We start from the raw sequence: 24,245 nt of genomic DNA on the forward strand, positions 1-24,245 counted from the left end.
GTGGGTTTGAGACTTCTCAGCCTTTTTTTATATTAGCGGAACAAGTTACTGTCCTCTACGCAGCAATATTTTCTTCAGTCACAAACTACACGGATGATCTGCAAGGATGAAAAAGTCAATGATTCAGAACTTGAAAGAGAAACTCTGCTGTACTTATGTTCTTAGGTAGTCTGTATACTAAAAGGATGGTCCTACTGGGTCAGAACAGTAGTCCATCTAGCTGGGTATCCTGTCTTCTGACAGGAACCATTGCCAGATACTTCAGAGAGAATGAACAGAACAGGGCAGTTGAGTGATCCATCCCCTGTTGTCCAGTCCAAGCTTTTGGCATTTGGAGGTTGAGACACCCATAGCGCGGGGTTGCGTTCCTGACCATCTTGGCTTATAACCATTGATCAGCCTATCCTTCATGAACTTACCTATTCTTTTGTGAACCCAGTTATACTTTTGGCCTTCACAACAACCCATAGCTACTTCTGTATCTTTAAAATCAGGAAATATTGAAATAATTAGGAGCAGCATTCTCTTTCAAACAGTTCATCAGGAAAAGTTATTTAAACTATCACTTTTTTAACATGGAGTGTGTTTTTTGTAGTTATTAATACAATACCATCTCAATTTGTCATTTAGTAAATCCTGTCATTTGCATATTAAACCATAGGCTAATGTAAGGTTAAGTGCCCCTGATTCTATCTGACACATGTAGTCCAATGAACCCATTTTGTTCCTGCAATAATTACTGGCGAGCTATCAAATATGTAATAGTTGTTTGTTGACTTTCTTATTCAGCTCAGTATGTGTTAATAAGAATGAACAAGTATCCAAATAAAGGAGAACAAGCAGTTTTCGCAAATCTCCAGTTATGTCTGCAGACATGAACATGCTTTATCAACTCTCAGCTTCCATATGTAGCAAACAGTAATTTATCAATTTGTTTATGGATTTTAACACGAGTATTCCATGAAATAAAACACACAGGTGTTAGGCAAATATTGAAAAGTTAAATTAAGTCTGCTGTAATTGATTGCAGTTATATGTACAATTTGGAAGAGAAATACTGACAATAAGTGTGTCATTGTATTGGGGTGCTTTTCAAAATCTTCAAATACATGTCAACATTTTCGATCCATATATATCTATTTGCTATGGTTCTAGAATGTGCATGTACTACTGAAAATAGATTTAAAATCTGATATGAATACATTAATCTAGATTTTTCTCTTTTTTGCAGAAAATGACATTCATAATTATTTGTGTAACTGTCTTGCTTGTGATCCTTGGAATTATCCTAGCAGCTACATTATCATAGCAAGCACATTCCAAGAGTTTAAGAATCTTCAGGCTCCAAATCACATCTGCAATGAAACCAAATATCCTAACCTTTTCTTGGGTAAAAGATGCCTTACACCATGTTACACATGATGTTCAGTGCTGACCTGTCATTATTGATTTAAAGGTGAAAACACAGTGGCACCTAATGTTTAATCATATCTGTAAATTGAAGTGTATATGGGAAATCAGTTGGATTTTCATCAGAAACTACATGGATCTGTCAGTGTGAAACCTGCTTTTAATGGTTTTGAACTAAAGTGATTTGGGAATTCCATTTTTTGATATTTCAGTGTTATAAATGCAGAATTTAATTAGGGAATTGTGAAACTATTGAGTTATGGCTATTTGGTATAATTTTTCCACTTCTAATGCAATTCTAATTCAGAATTTTAGTACCACATTTGTGGTGGTCTTGTTAGCAAAATAATTGATTCTCTGAGCACTGTTTTGTAGGAGACATAGCCATAACTTTAAATAAAACATTTACTGGTTAGTCATCTTGCTCTATCCAGTTTTTTAGGGGAAAAAAATTCCCTCTTCAGCTAGTGCTGCCTCATTTTATTTTAAAAATCAATTTGTGTTTAAAGATATTATAAAATTGTGTTTTTAATTCAAGGGGAAAATCCTGCTTCCAGAAAGCTTATGAAGCAACCAAATAGCGTTCTGTTAATAGTGACTATAAAACTTGAACTGTTTTTAAAAACCTTCCAGTAAAGATTGTTTAGAAGATTGCACTTAAGTCCAGTTCTGCTTGTTTCATTATGTTAGAATTCTTAGATTTTTTTAAAAAAAAAAACACTAGTTATTCTGTTATGAAGTTTATTGTTCTATTTACTTTGAGATTCATTGTGCTTTATTGCTCAAAATGTGTGTCTAATCTATATAATCAAGACAGTGGCTGCAACATTTTCCTGGTATAAAAATGCAATAATGAAGCACAGATATAGTTTTTGAACTTTTTGGGAAGATATTCCAAAATAAAATTTGTTGTGCATATGAAAACAAAACCAACAGAGCAGTTAGCCTTACAACTTTGACCAGATTGCCATAAGGCACAGTTCATCTTGTTCCTTAAAGAGCAAAAATCAAGACTTAATTTTCAAATGTTTGCAAGTGGTGGTGAGAAAAGATAGTAACGAATAGGCTTCTTTAATTGCATTGTGTTTGGATTTGCTAATAATACACTGATTTGTTATGAAATTTACTTTTGTGAATTTATGTAACAAGTATGAAGAGTTTAGTAATAGCTATCATAACAGACGTATTGCAGCTTGTAAAGTTTTAAACATTTCAAACTTAACCAAAATAGCTGAATTTAATGTTACAGGTTATTTTTGTTCTTGTATCATTTCTGTGTAAAATATTTAATTTGTGTTTTGATTTCTCATTTGAATATGTTCATGTAGATATGTAGATATATTTACACTTAAAGTGAAATTGAAAAAAGAAAAGGTGCCTTCTTAAAACGTGGCTTACATCTCTTCATTTTCCTGTTTTCAGGTGGTGACAAATATTGTTTTGCTTTAGATAATGTTACATGTTGCAACTTTTTAGTACTACAGCTTACTGACTCATTACGCATTAAAATGTTCTTATTTAAAATGTCTGAAGCAAGTTATACATTTAAAATGTAACTAATTGAAATCCTTCTTTATGTTTAGCAAGATTTACAATGTATGCCATCTGTTGAGGGATATTCCTGCTTGATGCTGTCCAAATATACTGTGAAATTCTTTTCAGATTGTATTTTGCAAATGGTGATCCATGGTGAAAGCAGATAGGAACAAATAGGCTTCTTTAGTTGCATTGTGTTTGGGATTGCTAAATGAGATCCTGATTCAGTAATTTTATCCTGAAAACACTTGTAAAAGATTATTCATGGACTCTTACAAATCAGCTATCAAGAAATGTATTGAAATTTTCATCTTAATTAATGAACAAATTTCTTTACCTTTTCTTAAGTGTGGACAGCCATGAGTGACTATGGAGGTCTTTATGCAAAATACTGAAACAGTTGGTAGACTTGAAATGGTCAGTTCTTAAGTAAAATGTATTTTTTATTTAATAGCTTTGTTTTCTAGTATTTAGTAATAAACCATATTTATAGAAATGTACAGATTATTCTATATCAGAAAAATATCAGATAGTGCTGTTGATAGAAGGGGATTATCTACATCAACCAAAAAAGAAGTGTGTAACTTTTTTTGCATTCATTTGCAAGAGATTCTCCGTTCAGAATATAAATTGAAAGGGTCATTTATGACTTTATATTTTTTGTTCATATACTTGCCTCACAATTTTATTAAAAAAATATATATACAAGTATATTTAAAATTGCACACAGGTGCACGTGCTTACTTCCTTGTCACTTCAGGAGCAAATAACCGGTTTCTAGTTAAATAAATGGAAAATAACACTAATTTCCCATTCGCTAATAAATTTGTCTATGCAAGTATTTCACTTGTGACTACTTTTATGTTGGTGAGTTTATTGTAAATGTTTACACAGACTATTGGAAATACTTAAATGCGGGTGGTATGATTATCAAAGCAGTTCTAAAGTTCCAATAAACAGGTATATAGGAATGAGCGAGAATAAGCCATAGCATCAAGCACTTCCTTTCAAAAAAAATCCCTGATAAGGTCCTGAAGTAATACTGCACATATGAATACATATGAGTAACTTTAGAAGAGGAAATAATCCCAGTAACTTTTTAAAAAAGCTGGAAAACAATTATTTTTATCAAACAAAATCTTGAAGTCAGTCGAGCTACTCATTTTTGCAATCGTACTCCTGTTTGCAGGTTTAGGTGCTTGGTTTGTTTTTTCAAATTCCTCATAATGTTTACTGTAAACTGAAGTTAAAAATTCCTCCTAACTCACAGGAAGGAGGGGGAGTTCCTGAAGGGCTCTACAGTGTGGTATCGGCCTGTTGTTCTACATGAAATCTTTAACCTCGACACTGCTGGTTTAACGTTAGATTACGCATCTACTTCAAAATCTGTTATTTGGGTTGAAGCAGTAGAAGTTCACTCTTGGTGGAATCGGAGGACTTTTATAGCTGATTTTGGTCTGATTTTATTTACATTTTTAGAAATTAGGTTGTACATGCTTGGATAGGTGCAGTTCTGTAAACTAAATATAGCAGTGACCAGAAGGTGTTACCATCCATTCTAAGGGCTGTTCAGTGACCTACGTGAAATTGATTTTCTCTCATCCAGTTCTTAATGGGCAAGTATCCACAAACAACAACTGGCACATTTTTGATCAGTCTGAGTCACATGGGTTGGAGAGACATAAAGACAACAGTAGAGGCTTAATCCATATAGGTCAGAGTTGATGCAAATTGATGAGGAAGCTGAGGAAGTCTAGATTGCTGCAGACTCTGCTTGGACCTTTCTTTTGGATAAGTTAATGTAGGTGCATGGGCTGCATGATGATCAAGTGGGCAGCTCAGAGCTGTCAGCTGGGAATTTTGACTAAGCACTACAACAAGCAAATTCCTTCTGACTATTTGTAGAGCTATAGTATCTTTAATATGTACGCTCAGCAGACAGGTCCTTTGCTCTCAGATGAAAGACTGCTGTTAACTGCATAGAATTTATTTATTTGTATTGCTATAGCACCTAGGACGCCCAGTCAAGGGTCAGGTATTTGATGTAACTTAGATGAATGACTTTCAACCTTGCTGGGATCCATAGCTCGGCTTCCAAATAGCCCTTGCCATTTTAAATCACTAAGGGTCAGATTCTGATTGACTGAACAATGCTTAGTCTATGAAAACACCACATTGAGTTCCATGGGATGTCCAGCAGACAAAGGTATGCAACATGAGTAAAGGTATTTCATTCTGGCCATAAATCACCCTATCAGTTAGGGCTGTTAAACTAGCAGGTGTTGTGGGTGCTAAATTCCCTAGCTGGAAAAGCACAGACTCTGTAGCTTGAAATACTTATGTGAAGTTCTTGAGAGGAACAGTTTCATTATGCTTACAAACAGGAACTGGGGCACAGTGGCCTTGTCTGCACTACGAAATTAGGTTGAATTTATAGAAGTCGGTTTTGTAGAAAGCGTTTTTTATACAGTTGATTGTGTGTCCCCACACAAATGCTCTAAGTGCATGTAATCGGCGGAGTGTGTCCACAGTACCGAGGCAACCGTCTGCTTCCAGAGCGTTGCATTGTGGGTGGCTATCCCACAGTTCCCGCAGTTTCCGCCCATTTGAATTCTGGGTAGAAATCCCAATGTCTGATGGGGCTAAAACATTGTTGTGGGTGGTTCTGGATACATATAGTCAGGCCTCCCTCCCTCTGAAAGCAAGGGCAGACAATCGTTTTGCACCTTTTTTCTTTAGTTACCTGTGCAGACGCCATACCACAGCAAGCATGGAGCCCGCTCAGCTAACCATCACCATGTGTCTCCTGGGTGCTGGCAGACACGGTACTGCATTGCTACACAGCAGCAGTTTATTGCCTTTTGGCAGCAGACAGTGCAGTATCACTGGTAGCTGTCGTCGATGTAGTCCAGGGTGCTCTTTTTTTTTTTAACCGACCTCGATGAGGTCAGGGGCGCCTGAGCAAACATGGGAGTGACTCAGCCAGGTCATTTCCCTTTTAAGTTTCGTCTCATGGCAATTCAGTCCTACCAGCAGTGCACTGTCTTTTAATCAGCAGCCAGCAGAAGACGATAGCCAGCAGTCATACTGCACCATCTTCTGTGGAGCACCCAGGAGGTGATGATGGCTAGCAGTCGTACTGCACAGTCTGCTGCCAGCAAGATGTATAAAGATAGATGAAGTGGATCAAAACAAGAAATAGACCAGATTTGTTTTGTATTCATTTTCTTCTCCCTCCATCCATGAAATCAACGGCATGCTAAACCCAGTTTTGAGTTCTATCCTTGAGGTTTTGAGTTCTATCCTTGAGGGGGCCATTCTGTTTCTCACAAAGCCACCCCCTTTGTTGATTTTAATTCCCTGTAAGCCAACCCTGTAAGCCATGTTGTCAGTCGCCCCTCCCTCTACCAGAGCAACGGCAAACAATCGTTTCACGCCTCTTTCCCTGGATTGCCCGAGCAGGAGCAGAGGCCATAGCACAGCAAGCATGGAGCCCGTTCAGCTCGCCACAGCAGTTATGACCATTGTAAACACCTCGCGTATTATCATGCAGTTTATGCAGAACCAGCACCTGAAAAAACAGGCAAGGAGGCGACGGCAGCGTGGTGATGAGGCCATGAACACGCTTTTCTCTAAAACTGCGTTCCCCAGCCATTTGGAGATCATGGTGTTAACGGGGCAGGCTCATGTCGTGGAATGCCGATTCTGGGCCCGGGAAACAAGCACAGACTGGTGGGACTGCATAGTGTTGCAGGTCTGGGATGATTCCCAGTGGCTCCAAAACTTTTGCATGCATAAGGGCCCTTTTTGTGGAACTTTGTGACTTGCTTTCCCCTGCTCTGAAGTGCAAGAATACCAAGATGAGAGCAGCCCTCACAGTTCACAAGGGAGTGGCAATAGCACTGTGGAAGCTTGCAACGCCAGACAGGTACCAGTCAGTCGGTAATCAATTTAGAGTGGGCAAATCTACTGTGGGGGTTGCTGTGATGCAAGTAGCCAACACAATCATTGAGCTACTGCTATCAAAGGTAGTGACTCTGGGAAATGTGCAGGTCATAGTGGATGGCTTGGCTGCAATGGGATTCCCTAACTGTGGTGGGGCTATAGACGGAATACATATCCCTATCTTGGGACCGGACCATCAGGGCAGCCAGTACATAAACCGAAAGGGTTTCTTTTCAATGGTGCTGCAAGCACTGGTGGATCACAAGGGAGGTTTCACCAACATCAACGTGGGATGGCCGGGAAAGGCTCATGACGCTCGCGTCTTCAGGAACTCTGGTCTGTTTAAACGGCTGCAGGAAGGGATTTACTTCCCAGACCAGAAAATAACTGTTGGGGATGTTGAAATGCCTATAGTTATCGTTGGGGACCCAGCCTACCCCTTAATGCCCTGCCTCATGAAGCCGTACACAGGCACCCTGGACAGTAGTAAGGAGCTGTTCAACTATAGGCTGAGCAAGTGCAGAATGGTGATAGAGTGTGCATATGGACGTTTAAAGGGTCGCTGATGCAGTTTACTGACTCGCTCAGACCTCAGCGAAACCAATATTCCCATTGTTATTGCTGCTTGCTGTGTGCTCCACAATCTCTGTGAGAGTAAGGGGGAGACGTTTATGGCAGGGTGGGAGGTTGATGCAAATCGCCTGGCCGCTGAATACGTGCAGCCAGACACCAGGGCGGTTAGAAGAGCACAGCAGGAAGCGGTGCGCATCAGAGAAGCTTTGAAAACCAGTTTCATGACTGGCCAGGGTACTGTGTGACACTTGTTTGTTTCTCCTTGATGAAAACCCACCCCCTTGGTTGCCTCTAAATTCCCTGTAAGCCCACTGCCCTCCCCCCTTTGATCACAGTTTGCTTACAAGGGAAATAAAGTCACTGTCATTTAAAAAACATGTATTCTTTATTAATTGATTATGAAAATAGGGAGATAACTCACAAGGTAGCCCGGGTCGGGTGTGGGAGGAGGGTAGGAGGGAAGGAAAAGGCCACTTGAAAACTTCTTGAATGACAGCCTTCTGTTGCTTGGGCTGTCCACTGGGGTGGAGTGGTTTGGTGCCCAGAACCTCCCCCCTCATGTTCTTGAGGGACTGGGTGAGGACGCTATGGAACTTGGGGAGGATGGAGGGCGGTTAAGCAGGGGCTGCAGTGGCAGTCTGTGATCCTGCTGCCGTTCATGAACCTCCACCAGACGCCGGAGCATGTCCGTTTGATCCCGCAGTAGCCCCAGCATTTCCTCATGCCTCCTCTGATCTTCCTGCTGCCACCTCTCGTCATGTTCATCGGCCACCGTCCTGTACTCTGCTATTGTGTCCTTCCACACCGCTCTGTCAGTGCCGGACGACTGCATGAGCTCAGAGAACATATCATCGCGTGTGTGGTTTTTTTTCGCCGCCTTATCTGAGATAGCCTTTGGGATGGAGGAGGGAGGCTTGAAACATTTGCAGCTGCTGGAGGAAAAAAAGGGAGTGAAATATTTAAAAAGCTACGTTTTACAGAACAATGGCTATACTCTTCCACAGTGAACAACGCTATTCACATTACATAGCACATGTGATTTTGGTACAAGGTCGCATTTTGCATCTTATATTGAGTGCCTGTGGCTTTGGTGTTAGAGATCACACACGCAGGGCCGGGCAACAGGATTCGGCTTGCAGGCAGCAATGGTAAGCCATAGTCTTTCGGCTTCTGCACCCTTCATAACAGTAGCCCCCTCCTTTCCCATACCAAGCAAAGCCCATTGAGTTGACCATTTAGTGCTGCAGTTTTCCTGTTAACGTGCAGCAGCAGAAACCAAACTAACCCCCTGGGGATAACACAGAGAGATAAAGAACAGATGTTGCTTGAATGCCAGCAAACACCGGGACCATACGCTGCCAGGCTTTGTCATGCAATGATACCAGATTACTTGCTATTAGCATGATGTGGTAAAGTGTCCTACCATGGAGGACGGAATAAGGCTGCTCTCCCCAGAAACCTTCTGCAAAGGCTTTTAGAGTACCTCCAGGAGAGCTTCATGGAGATGTCCCTGGAGGATTTCTGTTCCATCCCCAGACATGTTAACAGACTCTTCCAGTAGCAGTACTGGCCACGAATGCATCCCAAGTCCTCAGGGCTACTTAATCATTAAAAAATGTTTGCTTTTATAACATGTATTATATTTAAAAAGGTACACTCACCAGAGGTCCCTTCTCTAGCTTCATTGGGTTGGGAGGGTATTTCAGTCAGGATGATAAAAAGATCCTGGCTGTCGGGGAGGACGGTTTGCTGAGTGCTCTCCCCAAGCTCTTCCTCCTCCTCATCTTCCCCATCTGCAAAATCCTCAGCCATGGCGGAGAGTACCCCTTAATCGGAGTCCACAGACAGGGGTGGGGTAGTGGTGGCGGCCCCCCCCTAGAATTGCATGCAGCTCAGCATAGAAGCAGCATGTCCCGGGCTCTGTCCCGGAGCATCCGTTTGATACTTTGGTTTTCTGGTACACTTGTGAGAGCTCCTTAAGTTTCATGCAGCACTGTGTTGCATCCCTGATGTAGCCTCTGTCCCTCATGGCCTCTGAGATTTTTTGAGATGTTTTGGCATTTTGTCTTTTGGAACACAGTTCTGATAGCACGGATTCCTCTCTCCATACAGCAATCAGATCCAGTACCTCCCGTTTGGTCCATGCTGGAGCTCTTTTTTGATTCTGGGACTGCATGGTCACCTGTGCTGATGAGCTCGCCTGACCAAACAGGAAATGAGATTCAAAAGTTCCTGGGGCTTTTCCTGTACACCTGGCCAGTGGATCCGAGTTCAGAGTGCTGTCCAGAGCTGTCACAATGGTGCACTGTGGGATAGCTCCTGGAGGCCAATACCTTTGAATTGCGTCCACACTAACCCTAATTCGAAATGTCAATTTCAGTGCTAATCCACTTGTTGGGGAGAAGTACAGAAATCGGTTTTAAGAGCCCTTTATGTCAGGGAAAAAATGGCTTCGTTGTGTGGACGGGTGCAGGGTTAATTCGGATTTAGCGCTGCTAAATCCGACATAAACTCGCAGTGTAGACCAGGCCACAGAGATTAAGGTCAAAATATGCACTAATTTTCATACCCTCTCATCTTCACATACATTTGTGAAGCATTCTACAAAAGCCCATAATAAAATTTATAAATTTATCTTCAGAGTAGAATTTGAGTAGTGTACAGTAAATGAGGCCTGGGGCCATCCATTGCACAAAGAAGATAAAACAATATTGAATCACTTCTCATTAAGTGAACATTAGCCATCCTGAATGAAGCAGGGCCCAGTGGGGAAAAAATTGTATGTGAGCATGTAATTAAAGATTGCGTTCATAATAATTCATATGTACAAGCAGGTTGAATTAAGGTTGCAGAGGCTTAATTCTAGCTTTTCCTAGCTCTTGAGTGCTTGACTTTGCAACTTTTAATAATATTGATTTAGTCTGTTTGGTGTGTAATACGATTAATGGAGTTGAATCATAAGAATTTTACTATGTGAATGCAGAAATTTAGTGGCACCAGAACAGAATGCTGGTAGCTAAAGGTATAGTATTTCTGCCCACTAGTGGTGACTTTCAAACCAGACATTAACAGTGTTATACAAAGAAGTTTTCCTTAATGGTAGAAGAAATTATTTTCCTTTTAAAAAGAAAAGATAACTTTCTCCTTCCCTCAGCCAAAAGGGCTAAATTTCTGCTTAACTAGGTCTCATTTATGCCAGCTACTGAACACTGTCAAAGAAGCCACTGTGTGCACTGTACTTTTGAGCTCAGATGTGCACCAGGGGGATCCTCTCCTTTAGTCTGTGCACTTCGAAGCGGGTGCTGCCTTTTATTGGCTCTTCACGGTTCTGATGTGCACTAAAATACACTTTTCCATGAAATCACTCTCAAGATGAAAATACAAGATTAACAGCACAATCTTGTGTCTAAATTAAAGCTATTTCTCCTTGGTGTCAGAAATAGTATATGAAAGTAGTGGTTTTCAACTTAGCATTCAGTTAAGTTAAATGGTTTCCCCGTCGAAAAGGGTTGAGTGACTGGCAGAAATGTCAGAGCTTGGGAGTAGTGTTTGCTTTTCTTCAAATGGTCTGCGCTACCAAACATGAAAATCAATTTTTTTGTTGTTCATACAGGCATTTCTGTGGTACTCCTCATTGCAGTGCATCTGTGGAAGAGTACAAGAAATTAAAAGAAATGAACTAGAGAAAATATTTGAACTATGTTCTTTTAAAAAATCAACATTAATAGTCTTTCTTTTGCTTCACTTTGTGCCCTGTATTACCAGATTTGAACAGCCCAATCTTTAGGCATTAATGTTAAGTCTCCAGTCAGCAACTTCATTTTTCCATATTAGATTTTTTGCTCTGTGGGAATAAAGAATGCATAGCCACTTCCATATTCAAGATACTTAAATGTACAATCTTGCAAACACACACCTGAGGAACTTTACTTAGGTGTGTAGTTCCAAGGAATTCAGTAGAATACTCCATCAGGTTATTCAGGTAAGTATGTATTTCTAAGTGTCAGGTTGTACCTGAATTTGAATCCTGGTTGTTGCAACATCTGTACTGACAAATGCAGTAGTGATGCGCTCTACTACTTTCATATGGCAAGAGAGGTGACTAGCAACGTTCAAATAACCAAGTCCAGATTAGTGAGCCAGTCGTGGCTTTGGGAGTGGCTTGATGTAAGTCTGAGATGCCACTCGCAAATGATTCAAGCTGGCACTGACTTACAATATGGCCCATAATTTGCAACTGGCATCCAGTCACGTGCATTGTCTTACACTTTTGGAAGATGAAAAAGACAACCACACCAGCCATGCAATGTTCTAAAATGGTCCAATGCGGACCATTTTCAGACCAGGTTGAAGCTTGGAAGTTCTTTTGTAGGGTCTGCAATCAGATATTTGTTTGGGACATTACGATTATCCTAGAATTCTTTACAGCTTGCCTCAGGATTGAATGAGGATGCTTGAACAGCTTTAGCCCAATCCCAAAAAGGCTTGTAAGATTCAGATATGCTCACAGCATGGGATGTTTTGAGTCTGGCTAATTTGTAAGAGAATGTTAACTAGAACACAAGTCTGATGCTGTAGTTTTTTTATTTGGAAAAATACATTAGGTACCTGTACTCAGTGTATTATGCTCTAATAGAAACACGTTTGGGGTGAGACTTGAAACTTCCTCCTGGATGGATACCAGCAACTATTACATGTTTCATCTAAGGGCAACAGCTTTTCCAGTGAAGTATCCCTTTAGTACTGCACTGCAGTGTTTTCAGGGATGTAAGCACAATAAAATAAAGGGGAAATCCAGAAAGTGGTGGTGATAGAATGGCTGAATGGGGATGTGTGGAGGAAGCAGATTTGTTTCCCACTTGAAATTTATCATTCTTAAACTGCCACCATTGATATTGTTCCTTTGACAAACAGGCACAAAATGGGAATTGAGGCACATTTACTTTGAAAGTTCTTCAGGCTCCAGTTAACTAATATTAAATGTACTCTCATGTGTTCTTGTGACTCATGTGCCTTTCTAAAAATAATCATGGCACCCTTCCTCATACTCGGGTCAGTGGGTCAGCCTGTGCACCTGTGAAGCAACTCAAACTTTTTTGTCATGTACAGTGATTGGCTCTTCAGTTACATAGTGCCAGTCACAGACTATTTTGGTTAACACTATCAAACATGCAGTGTCTGAATCTGCAAACAGCAAACTCTTTACAAACAGCAGTCTGGGATGAAGGCCAGATAATCTGAGGAATATACAGTAAAATCTCAGGTGTGCAAGAACAAAAGTGCTTCGTGGATAGATATTTTTTCCAAAAGAAAAAAGAATGGAAATAGTAAGTATTGTCAAACTATTAAGATGGGTACTTACTATATTCAGTGTGTTTCATACTGCCGTTAGATACTGTGTTCAGATTAACTTAATTCACTGAGAATAAGGGGAATTATGTCTGTAATAGTAAAGTGTCTGCTGAATGGGTAACAGTTATTGCCAATTACAAATAGCTAAATATATTTCAGACTATTTTCATTGTAGGTTAGGAACAAAACCTTTCATCAACTGTACAATTCGTGTGTAAGTGATATTTTTCTATACAAGTTCAGTCATAAGATGAAGGACAAGGAAATGTTTGATTGTCACCACCTGGGAGCTACTGTCACTTGAGAAAAACAAATCTAAACAGAGAGCTGCCCTACTTCAAACCAGTACAGGGAGTTCAGTGTAGTTAATGAGTTTAGAATATTCATCAGCCTGTATATTGACTCAACAGGTGCACGACCCTATGTAACAGCACAGTTGCAATTGTTTTGTGCAATCTTACAATAAATGTGCAGTCAGTTTAAACAGATACTTGTCAAGGTTACTCCAGCTATGTGTTTGTGTGGTACTGCCATAGAGTATATACAAACTCATGGCTTTTTGTAGTTGTAAGGAAAACTACAAAAGTTCTCACCTGGGATTTGGCACATGGTTATAAAATCAATTTCCAGCTAAACTGAAGGAGAAAGTTTTCTTTTGAGCTTTTTTGGAATATGATGCAACAGTGTTTGCAAGTCTATAGGGTTCTATTATGGGAATCAAGTCTTGGAGTAGTACACGGAGAGTAGGTGGCAGGGCATAGAAGAACTGATATGCATACAAAAATTATGTTCATGACTTCTGTTTTAATTCTTTTTTATTTTCTGAATTGTTTAACATGATCCACAATAAATATCAATGCATGGATTAAAAGCTTCTCTGATTAAATTATGTAATCCATTGAGGGAATGGTGGTGTACCCTGAAACATGAAGTCTTGAATTTCTCTAACTCTCAAAAGTAAGTGTAAAGCTGATTAGTTCAAAGGCCTTATTCTGATCTCTCTCAGGTTTTACACTATAATCACTTAATATTCTATTGATGGATATTGCATCAATAGAGTTATATTGGCATGATCTCAGAATGTCAATTGAATTCAGTAATGTGACACTTGTCTAAAACCTCTGAGAATCAGAATCTGGCCCCAAGGAGAACCTGTTGCCTTGCCTGATCATAGACCAGATTTTGTTAGCTAAAAATTTAAGGTGGTTATTCTGATGGGCAAATTCCAGGCTAGAAATTTAAGCTGCCCTGAAAAATGAACCTACCAATAGCTTTTAAAAACTGGGGTTTGGTATTTTTAACAAACTGGAGAAGTGTAATTCTGGAAACAAACAAAACCTATTTTTAAGCTCTAGCTCACTATCTGTGGACTAGATCATGATATCCTTACTCATGCTGAGTAATACCTTATCCCATGAAGTCAATGGGGCTTGTGAAGTAAGATACTACAGTCTGAGAATGGTATTTCAACTCTGGAAGTCAATGGCACCATTCTGCTTCACTTGTAATTCTATCCAAGGTACCTATGGCCTCCATTACCCTAGTATCTGAACACCTCACAATCTTTAGTGCGTTTATCCTGACAACACTTCTGAAACAGGGATGTGCTATTATCCCTATTTTACAGATGAGTAACTGAGGCACAAAGGGACTAAGTGACATGGCCAAGGTCACATAGGAAAACCATAGAAGAGCAGAGAACTAAATCAAGGTCTCCCAAGGCTCAACCTATTGCTCTAAGCACTGAACCATCCTTCCCCCTCAGTTTCTAATTAGAAGAAAACCCTCATTTTTTTTGCCTAAATTTGGCCAGCAAGAAGAAAGTGATGTAATTTTATAAAGGATAATCTTAGTGAGGTAATTAATATTTATACTGCATCCTAACAGGTATTGCCAAGGAACAAAGAACTTGTAAGAATTCTTGTTTTGCCAGCTCAACTAGTGGTAGAACTTTGTCAGGTAACAGTGTTTCTTAAAAAATGTTTTGAAAAGTAAGCAGTTGTATGTTGCTGGTTATTTCAGCTGGAGGAAGGAAACGTGTAATACATGTATAAACCCAAGGGCCTAATTCTGTCAACAGCTAGGACCTTGCAACCCCATTGAATAATATTAATTACTGGGAACTGGGGGTCCAAATTACTTAGGCAGCTTTTGAAAAATCTCTGGCTTCATCCTCAAAGTGTCTTACTTTATAAACACTAATCCCCACAACACCATTGTGATTAAAACGTTATCCACATTTTACAAAGGGTAGAGCCGAGGTGAAGAGACTTGCTGAGGGCCACAGAGGAAATTAGTGTCAATGCCTGGGCTAGCTGGCAGGTGTTCTCAAGATTAAATCACTGGACCTTACATCTCTTCCCAGCCATCATTCGAGTGTAACTGGGGCCTGGTCTACACCTAAAACGTAGGTTGACCTAGCTACATCACTTAGGGCTGTGAAAAATTTCACATCCTGTGTGACTGAGTTAGGTTGACCTATGCCCACTGTAGCTGCAGCTAGGCCAAGGGAACAGTTCTTCTGTCCACCTAGCTACTGCCTCTCCAAGGGGGAGAATTTACTACAGCAACGGAAAAACCCCTGCTGTCATTGTGGTGTCCACACTATAGCTGCAGCTTGCTGCTGTAGTCCTTGTAGTGTAGACCTGTCCTTAGGGCTGAATCAGTCCCCTACTGAAAGTTACAAAGGATGGTTATGGATAACCTCCTGGAAAAACTGATATGCCGTATCTCTTCAGCTCCTGTCCAAGCTATGAGAAAAGTGGGAGTGCAACTGACTGTATAGATGCCTAGTCCTGAGGCAGAAAGTGTCATTTTTTCCCCTTACAGTAGTTCCAATCCTCCATCAATTATGCATTCAGAAGTGTCACAGCCCTTCCCTCTGCCACTCCTCCTGTTCACTTGGTGCTTGGCAAAAATGTTATTTCACTCCATAGTTCATCTTCAGAACCGTTTTATGTGATTGGTCTAATCACTTAAATCAGTATGTTACAGTGTAGAGCTTTTTATCAGGGTGGTGCAATATTACTTTTTATACACCTACTCCTGAGAATTTCTGCAGAATAACGCATTAGATTGCTGATGTGCATGGGGAAGGAATACTGAAATACCTGGCAGTTTGACCTGCCATTGTAGTGGCTGGCTTCCTGTCATGATCCCTCTTTTCTCATAAAGGATACTTAGTATTCTAAGAGCCTGTTTTATTTTAATTTAATCCAAAGCTTTTAAAAATGGGGGAAGTGGGCAGCTTGATTTAATTTCCTGATCCTGGCTGGATCAATGAGACCTCTTAGATGTTTGTTGCCCGGGACCTTCTATTTCCCCCACTCCTGTTCTGGCAAATATTTACAATATAGAGTAAGATATGGTTTAAGAGTAGCTTTCACACTCATGGTGGATTGTGGTCCCATGTATCTCACAAGCCCTTGCATCATGTGAGCTGCATAGTCTTGAGTTCTTATAGCTATTTAACTATTCCATTTTGGGCATGTGGATTTCTGTGATAATATAGGTTCTCTTTACTGCCATGCTATCTATCAGGATTTGAACCCGAGGATGAATCCTAGGCAGGATACTTGAATCCCATGTGACCTATGAGTCTTTGGGCATAAGTGTTATCAGGTTATGCCATATTAACTTTGCAGAATCTGCATGGTTCCCCATACTTTACTCTCAAAATCTGTTGGGCTCAGAGAAAAATCAATATTTTCCCCCAAATGCATTTGATCTGCCTTGACAGAAGGAGGATTTCCATTTAGTTGGTCTGACTTCCAGTGAACTGGGGGCATTGCTTTGAGTCTGATGTGTATGGAAACTGCCTGAATAATTCTGCACTCTGCATTTGGAGTGCTGAATTATCAGTGGGTAGTCTGGCATGCGTAACAGAACTGATTGATCATGCTAGCTATATATTTTATATTTATATAGTTCCTTTAATCCTGAAGGGTCCCAAAATGCTTCACAAATCATAAGTGCCTCATCACTATGATATTCCTATTTCTATGGTGAGAAGAAGCAGTCAAGTGGATAGTTGTTGTAGAACTGTGGCAGTAAGAGGAAAGGAAAGTGTGTTTTGCCTAAGGATAAGATCACAAGCCCTTTATCTTTACAAAAAATATCAGGGGATCTTTAATGTCCATGCAGGCTGTTGCTTTAGTCAGCTGTAAAAGAGCCCCGGACCCTAAACTGGACAGAATTTTGAGAATGAAGATTAGGCTTATACAAAACCTTATAGAGGAAAGACCATATAGAAAGGGGATGATTTAAACCAACAAAAGCAATGAAATTTAGCACTAGAGCTCATTGGTTCATTCTAAGAAAGATGTCTAAGACTGACCACCTAAAGCAAAATAGTCAAAGGATCACGTAGGTTATCCTATGGGTTAACAAAACCTAGGCATTATATTTTGAGCTTTAAGTCAAAATTTATGGGTTTATTCCATACAATATTAACTCTTACTTATTCTGTGATATTCACAATGCTTGCTGATGATATTCAGATGAATTGTATATCGCACAGTTTAAAATGAAGGGCAGACTCATATTGATGCAACCAAGAATTCAAGTTGAGTGTAAATTGCCGATGCAATATCAAACTGTCACTCTTTCCTCTTTGTTGAACTGGTGGTAAAGATTAGCCAGAGATTCAGTTTTTTGTTGCTGCAAGCCTAAATCAAGCCCTAACAGTTAGAACAGAGCACTCAAGTCCTCTCTGTGATTAGCTCAAAGCAAAAGAAACAGCCAGGAATTATTAATTATCCCAATCCACTTAGTCTTGGTCATCAAGTAATGATGGCTACAAGTGTGACATGAAAATGCAACTGAAGAGATATGGTTTCTGTAGAAGTAATTTTATTTTATAAACCAGGAAGACAGTGGAATGTTAGGAATCAACTAAATGTCTTGGACTAACTGAAATATCATTGGAAATTTAGTTTTAAACCATAGTCATTAGAATATTCTTTAACGATCATTACTCAGTTCACAGAATTGAGCTCTGCACATTATTGTGGTACTTCAGTATTTAATATATTAGGTGGTCAACAGTGTAATAAACTAGTGGAGGAAGGGAACTGGAAATTACATAGGGGCCATATCTACCAACACTTGCCTCTCAGTGCATTCTAAGGGAATTTAGTGTAGAATGTTGGATACATCTATGAAAAGATAGTTTAAAGCTTGTTTTCACAGTAACCCACTGTAGTGTAGAATGGTGTCATGCTGGTTTAGACCAGTGGTACATCTAGCCTCGAATCCTGTTCCCACCATTGGCCAGTACCAGAATCATCAGAGGGAAAACTAAGAACCACCAAGACTGTATAAAATCTGCATGTTTACTGATTACACCGGAGTTTTGGAAACTAATCCCTGGAAAAAATCTTTTTCACCCTTTTCAGTTAGTGATTAGCTTTTGCCCAGAAGCATGTGAGTTTTTATATCTTACTGATTGATATATAGCATATTATTTTCAATTTGTTCTATCCTATTCTTTGTATCTGTGTTTTTGACTTATCAGGGCATGTGGATCCATCCACAATGATGTCCAGGTCTTTTCCTGAGTGGCTACAATTAATTTAAAACCCAGCAATATGTATGCACAGTTAAAATTATTCCTTCCGATCTGCAATACCTTGTATTTATCAGCAATGTATTTCATCTACCATTCTGCTGCCCATTCACCTAGTTTTGTTAGATCCCTGTCCTCACAGCCTTCTCTATGTAGTAATTTTGTCAGCAGCAGATATTGTCCCTTCACTGGTCTCGCTTTTCAACTTTTCAATGATTCATATATTAAAAAAAAAAACCACTTCTAACACAAACATTGTGGCTCTTCACTCTTAACCTTTTACTGCGTAGAAAATTGATTGTTTTTTCTATATCTGGCTTGGGCCAGTTTCTAATCCATGCTGTAACCTTACCTTTCGCCCCATGACTACTTAGTTTCCTTAATGGCCACTTGTGAGAAACTTTATCAAAAACTTTTGAAAGTTCATGGCAGGGGCAAGAAGCATCAACCCATTAAAGTGCTTCAAATTTATTTCTGTGTTGACTCGGAAAGTTGTTTCATGAAGTAGCATGAAAGGTCCTTGAAGTCTTCATTTTGAATGAAGATCATGGGATGTGGTTTCACGGTACGTTCTACCATCCTTTTTAAAAAGTAAGTGGCAGGTGTTTCTCAACAACTACAAACTGTGCCATGAAGAATTCTGGGAAAGTCAAAACCAGCAGATTTATATTTTACTCTCTAGTAAATATGAAGGGTTTAGGCTTGTTAGGCACACTATATATTACATGGGTGGGTGCGATTGGTTTAAACAGCTCTGGTCAAATACAAAAAATTGCTTCATATCATATGGGGCAACTCGTCCTTTGTCATCCCCCTTTTAAAAACAAAAAACTAACACTTAGCAGCTTCCTGAGCAATTCAGAAGCTTACAAAATTATGGAGCTTTTCATCATTTGTAGATGAAATTCAATCCAAGTTGATAATGACCAAAAAATTGTTACTATCTGACTATTTATTGTGGACTCTTAAAAATAGGCTGGTGGCTCAATGCCTAGTGGAGAGATTACAACATCACCAAAAGAGCTGTCATCAAAATTGCCCTGGCCCCCACTTCCCATCTTGGCAGGGAAGAAGCCAAAGGCAATGGTCCCTTTTTAGGAGTGCTACACATTGCCAGGATAGTGTGGGGAAGTTTTCTCTGCTGTTGTCCACGCTGTCCTTGTTCTGTGGATAAAAGAAGAATTTCACGTTTCAGGACTGTCAATCTGGAAATGTTTTGTAAATATTGTATTCAGTTGTAGGTGTGTTAAGTAGAGGATTTCAGTAATCCCTCAAATGAAATCAGTGGCAGGAAGAGCCTGAATGCAGCATTTTAGCGAAAAGGTTTGGGGAAAAAAATGTTTTGAGATTTACATGTTGCAGTAATAGTACCTTTAAAAATAATTTTGCAAAGTGCATTGCAGTAGGGCATCTTGTCCAACTTATTACTCACTGCAGTAGCAGCTGTTGAATTGTAAACCTGGTCCTAGCAACTGCACAATGGAATAAATTGCTCTGATTTAGACTGCTTACAAATTGGACATGTTCTTTTTATTGTCTTTAAAATCAGGATCTGGGAAGCGTGACACTCTTTCTATATTTCTGTGACCCAGAACTGCATTTGCATTTCTCTTTCTCATCTATATGAGGTCAAATTTTTTTATGTCAATTTCTTGACAGGATTTGAGAAATGTTTCTGAGGGACTGTACCATGGTTTTGTTTTTGTTTTCTAATAGAAGATTTATAATGAAAACATAAGAATGGAAAAGTAGTGATATGTTGTATGATTTTCTGGTTAATGAAACCTATTAATATTGGAATCATCAAATTTTCCTGTTGCCATCCTGGAGGGTAAGAATCTGACTACTCATAGAAGGGAAATTTTGCCGTGACACAGTGGTAAAAACATTTGCCATTTGTTTCCACTGTTGGCAGCATTGATGGAAATGCACTGTTGCAGAAAAACACTCATTTTTCCTTGTGTGGACAAGGCTTCTCAATTTAACACTTTGCTTCAAGGCATGATGATTTTCTCCAAAGTTATTCTATCTGCTTGGTCTGATGCTTTCCCTCTGGTTAGGCCACTGTATTCAGGCTCTCTTATGCTATCCGTGTCTTGTTGTGTATGTACAGAAGAGGGTAATTGCAACACTGAAGAGCATCAGGGGTCTTGGTAGCTGCCCTTTGATTAGTTAGGCAGGATGGAATGTGTGATTTCAAGGCATGAACGGTGTTCCAGAGTGACCCCATTTTGTTAAAAATGGTCTAGATTGTGAATCCCAAAATATTTAGAAGTAAATTTTGCCCTCAGATACGTCTGTGGCTCTCAGTGAAATCTTTTGGCTGAAGGTTATGGGAAATCCAGGGGCAGAATTTTGGCCTGAGTATCATTTCAAAAAAACAACATTCCAGAGTGATAAAATGGCACTACCACGTTGGACTATGGAGTCCTCTTCTGGTGGCATTTAAAATTCAGTTGTGGATAGTTTCCAAGATAAATAGTTTGTCACGGTCTTCTAAGTGCTCCGAGAAATGTAGCCAGGGGATGTTTAATTTGTTACTCAGCTTGGCTAATATAACTGGACATTTATTCCCACTGTCAAAACATTGCTGCTGTAGATGAGACTCATAGGTCTTTATCGTGTTCCATTTTTTATCAATACTTTGTAAAGAATCCCTTCAAGAGTCCCTCTGGAGTGCTGCGCTCCTGTTCGATTGAACATTCACATCACTTTTAGATCCGCTAGTCCCAAAGGAATTGTACACACCAACTAGTACAATTCAACTCAGGACCACCGCTCAGCTGAACACACAGCACTTACAAAGAGAGAGTGTGAAAACAGGAATAAATTTACCATCAAAGAACGGAGATTCAAGTAACAGAGAGTGAGAATGTTGGAAACAGCCAGTTACATATTAAACAAAATCATAACATGCTAAACTTAACCAACACGACATTATCCTGTCTCCACAAGACCACTTACCACATGTTCTTTCACCAGGATTTTCAACCCTTCAGCTGAGAATCCGGGGCGTAGGCACGGGTGAGCCTGGGTGGGCTGCAGCCCACTTACTTAGCAGCCAGACCCACCCAAATCTGAGCAGAGGTGTCAAGCTGCCACAGCAGCCCGGGGTGTCACTCGGGCACCTGAAATCCAGGACGGAGCTATGCACCAGCCTTTCTGAAAGCTACTCTCCAGCAGCTCTGCCTTGCCATTTTCTGAGCCGCGGGCCAGAGGGTCCCTGCTGCCCTGACCTCTCGGGGCTGCCCAGCCGCAGGAGCGCACGCAGCAGCCACACACAATGAAGAGGCGAAGGACAGCACTGCAAAGACATATTAGTGCCCTAGCTGTTCTGCCATCCCACCCCCCTGCCTCCACATGGCCGTACCATTAGGTCACTAACGCAGGGGTGGGGAAATTGGAAAGGAGGCAACGGGAACCAGCATCCCGGGCACGGGGCCTGGGCCCTCACCCACTCAGAAAGCAGCATGGGCTGTTTGTGCCGGGAAATCACCCCCATGCACAGTGAGGGGTGGATGCCATGTCTCCCCGCTCCGCTGGAGGGGGAATGGTTGGGCCCCCACAGGTAGCTGCTCTGAGGGAAAGTGGGTAGTGGGCACCTGGGGATGCTGGGCCGGGTCTCTGCCAGTTTCAACCATGCCCAATGCCGCAACAGGTGAGGAGGAGGTGCCATTGCTCCCCCCAGGAGAGGGGAACTGAGCCCGGCAGCGAAAGAGCTGCTGGTGGTGATTGCCCAAGGTGAGGCATGCACGTGCCCAGCTTGGCAGATGAAGCCCTGTGTCTGGGAGCACCTGGCTAGGAGAAGGGCATGGCATTGGGGCAGAAGCTGAGGTAGTACAGTTTGTCACTGCCCATCCACCCGAAAGTCGGGGCCCAACCACATTTCCATTCCCAGCTATGCCACTGCTGAGAACCCTTCTCGTAAAATCAAGCCAGCTGGCAGCTTGTCCTCACAGATTAAAGGAATGAGGGTGTGCCTTCAAATCCCTTACTTATACCCTGAAAAGTCCATTGTCCTTGCTGGTAAACGAGAGTGACCCCTGATGGTTCACTTGTTCCTGTAAATTTCCTCTTTGAAGATTTCACAATCCTTCATTAGCGTTCAGCTCAGACTGTAAATGGAGACCCATTGTGAGCTGTACAATACTTAATTTACATGTAAATAGACAAACATCCCTTGCCTGAAAGAGAACCGGCTTTTCACCTTTCTGGTGACCAGTCACTAGTCACAAATCTTAAGAATGTAATTTCCAGTAAATAGTCATAATTCCTTACACTACATCCACACACACATTTTGCAACAATTATGATGTCCAGTGTGACACAGGCTTTCATTAGAGACCTTACATGATATTCTTTTGATGAACCCAGGTGATCCCTGTTTTCCTTCATATCCCTATGTACTCTTTCAGTTGGCATCCAGAGGTTATTGGATCCCTCTTCCTGCACTTGTGCCAAGTAAGTGATTATATCTGTCACTTTGCAGGTGTTTGGATAAAACACAGTCAGGATAAAATCAAGACTAACCTGTCCCTTGGAGCTGGGCCATTCCTACTTTTTAAAATTCCAATCACACACATTAAACTAACCAAATTTATGACTGAATGTTGTTTGGAAATAAAACTAAACATTCATGGGAATGCTCAAAATCAAAGTCGTTTTAAACCATCCCAAAATCTGGTGCAAAACATTTCACAGCATGTTAGTTCTAAGGTAGGTTTCTAAAAGAAAGATGAATTGTATTTCCAGCATGTATTTATACTGTGCTTCTGACTTTTCCTTTTTGCAAACCATTCATATGAGAGATAGTAGGTGGAATCTCAGGGGAAAATAAAGGTCAGTGTTTTGAAACCTAATGAAGTAATTATCTGAAGCATTATATACAATGGGTTTTAGAAGATAATTAGGCTCTCTAATTATGCTTGTTTGGAACAGCCATCCTGTCAATAAATCACGGTGTTGCTATACAATTTAGTTTGTATTAGAAAAAATATATCGGAAATGGCTTTGTTGTAGAAAAATCTCATGATAGAAACCTAAGGCTTGAGCCTGCACAGTCTTACTCATTTGAGAGAACCTTACTCACTTAAGTAGTCCATTGGAGAGGAGAGCTCTGCAGGATGAGATCTCTTATTTACAATGCACATAGTCCTCTTTAGCTGTCTTCAACATAGAATCTACTGGAAGGGACCTCGAGAAGTCATCTAGTCCACGCCCCTGCACTCGTGGCAGGACTAAGTATCATCTAGACCATCCCTGGCAGGTGTTTGTCTAACCTGCTCTTAAAAACCTCCAGTGATGGAGATTCCACAGCCTCCCTAGGCAATTTATTCTAGTGCTTAACCACCCTTAGTTTTTCCTAAGATATTAGTTTTTCCTAATATCCAACCTAAATTGCCCTTGCTATAATTTAAGCCCATTGCTTCTTGTCCTATCCTCAGAGGTTAAAGAGAACAAATTTTCTCCCTCCTCCTTGTACCAACCTTTTACATACTTGAAAACTATGTCCCCTCTCAGTCGTCTTTTCTCCAGACTAAATAAACCCACTATTTCCAATCTTCCCCTCATAGGTCATGTTTTCTAGGCCGTCAATCATTTTTGTTGCTCATCTCTGGACTTTCTTCAATTTGTCCACATCTTTCCTGAAATGTGGCTTCCAGAACTAGCCACAGTATTCCAGTTGAGGCCTAATCCGCACAGACTAGAATAGAGTGGAAGCATTACTTCTTGTATCTTTCTTACAACACTCTCCATATTTGGAGCAAGTGTATTATGGCTGAAATAAAACAGACTATTAGATACTGTGTGGTTTTATAGACACACTATATTACTGGTGCATTTGCATCCATCTAGTAACATT

At 40.5% G+C, this 24,245-nt stretch overlaps 1 protein-coding gene across 3 annotated transcripts in view; it reads left to right on the forward strand.

The window, feature by feature from the left end:
- STX2 (syntaxin 2) overlaps positions 1-24,245 on the forward strand; it is a 74,039-nt gene that overhangs the window by 37,353 nt on the left and 12,441 nt on the right. For 2 of the 3 annotated variants that reach the window (XM_037878838.2, XM_037878837.2), the window contains one exon: positions 1,232-3,792. The exons of the other annotated variant lie outside the window; for it this stretch is intronic. In XM_037878838.2, the coding sequence (XP_037734766.1) occupies positions 1,232-1,309 (78 nt within the window). In that variant the 3' untranslated portion in view covers positions 1,310-3,792. Of the gene's footprint in view, positions 1-1,231; positions 3,793-24,245 lie in introns of those variants that run through there. 3 annotated transcript variants of the gene reach the window in all.

Source organism: Chelonia mydas, chromosome 15, assembly GCF_015237465.2.
Source record: "Chelonia mydas isolate rCheMyd1 chromosome 15, rCheMyd1.pri.v2, whole genome shotgun sequence".
Classification (NCBI taxonomy): Eukaryota; Metazoa; Chordata; order Testudines; family Cheloniidae; genus Chelonia; species Chelonia mydas.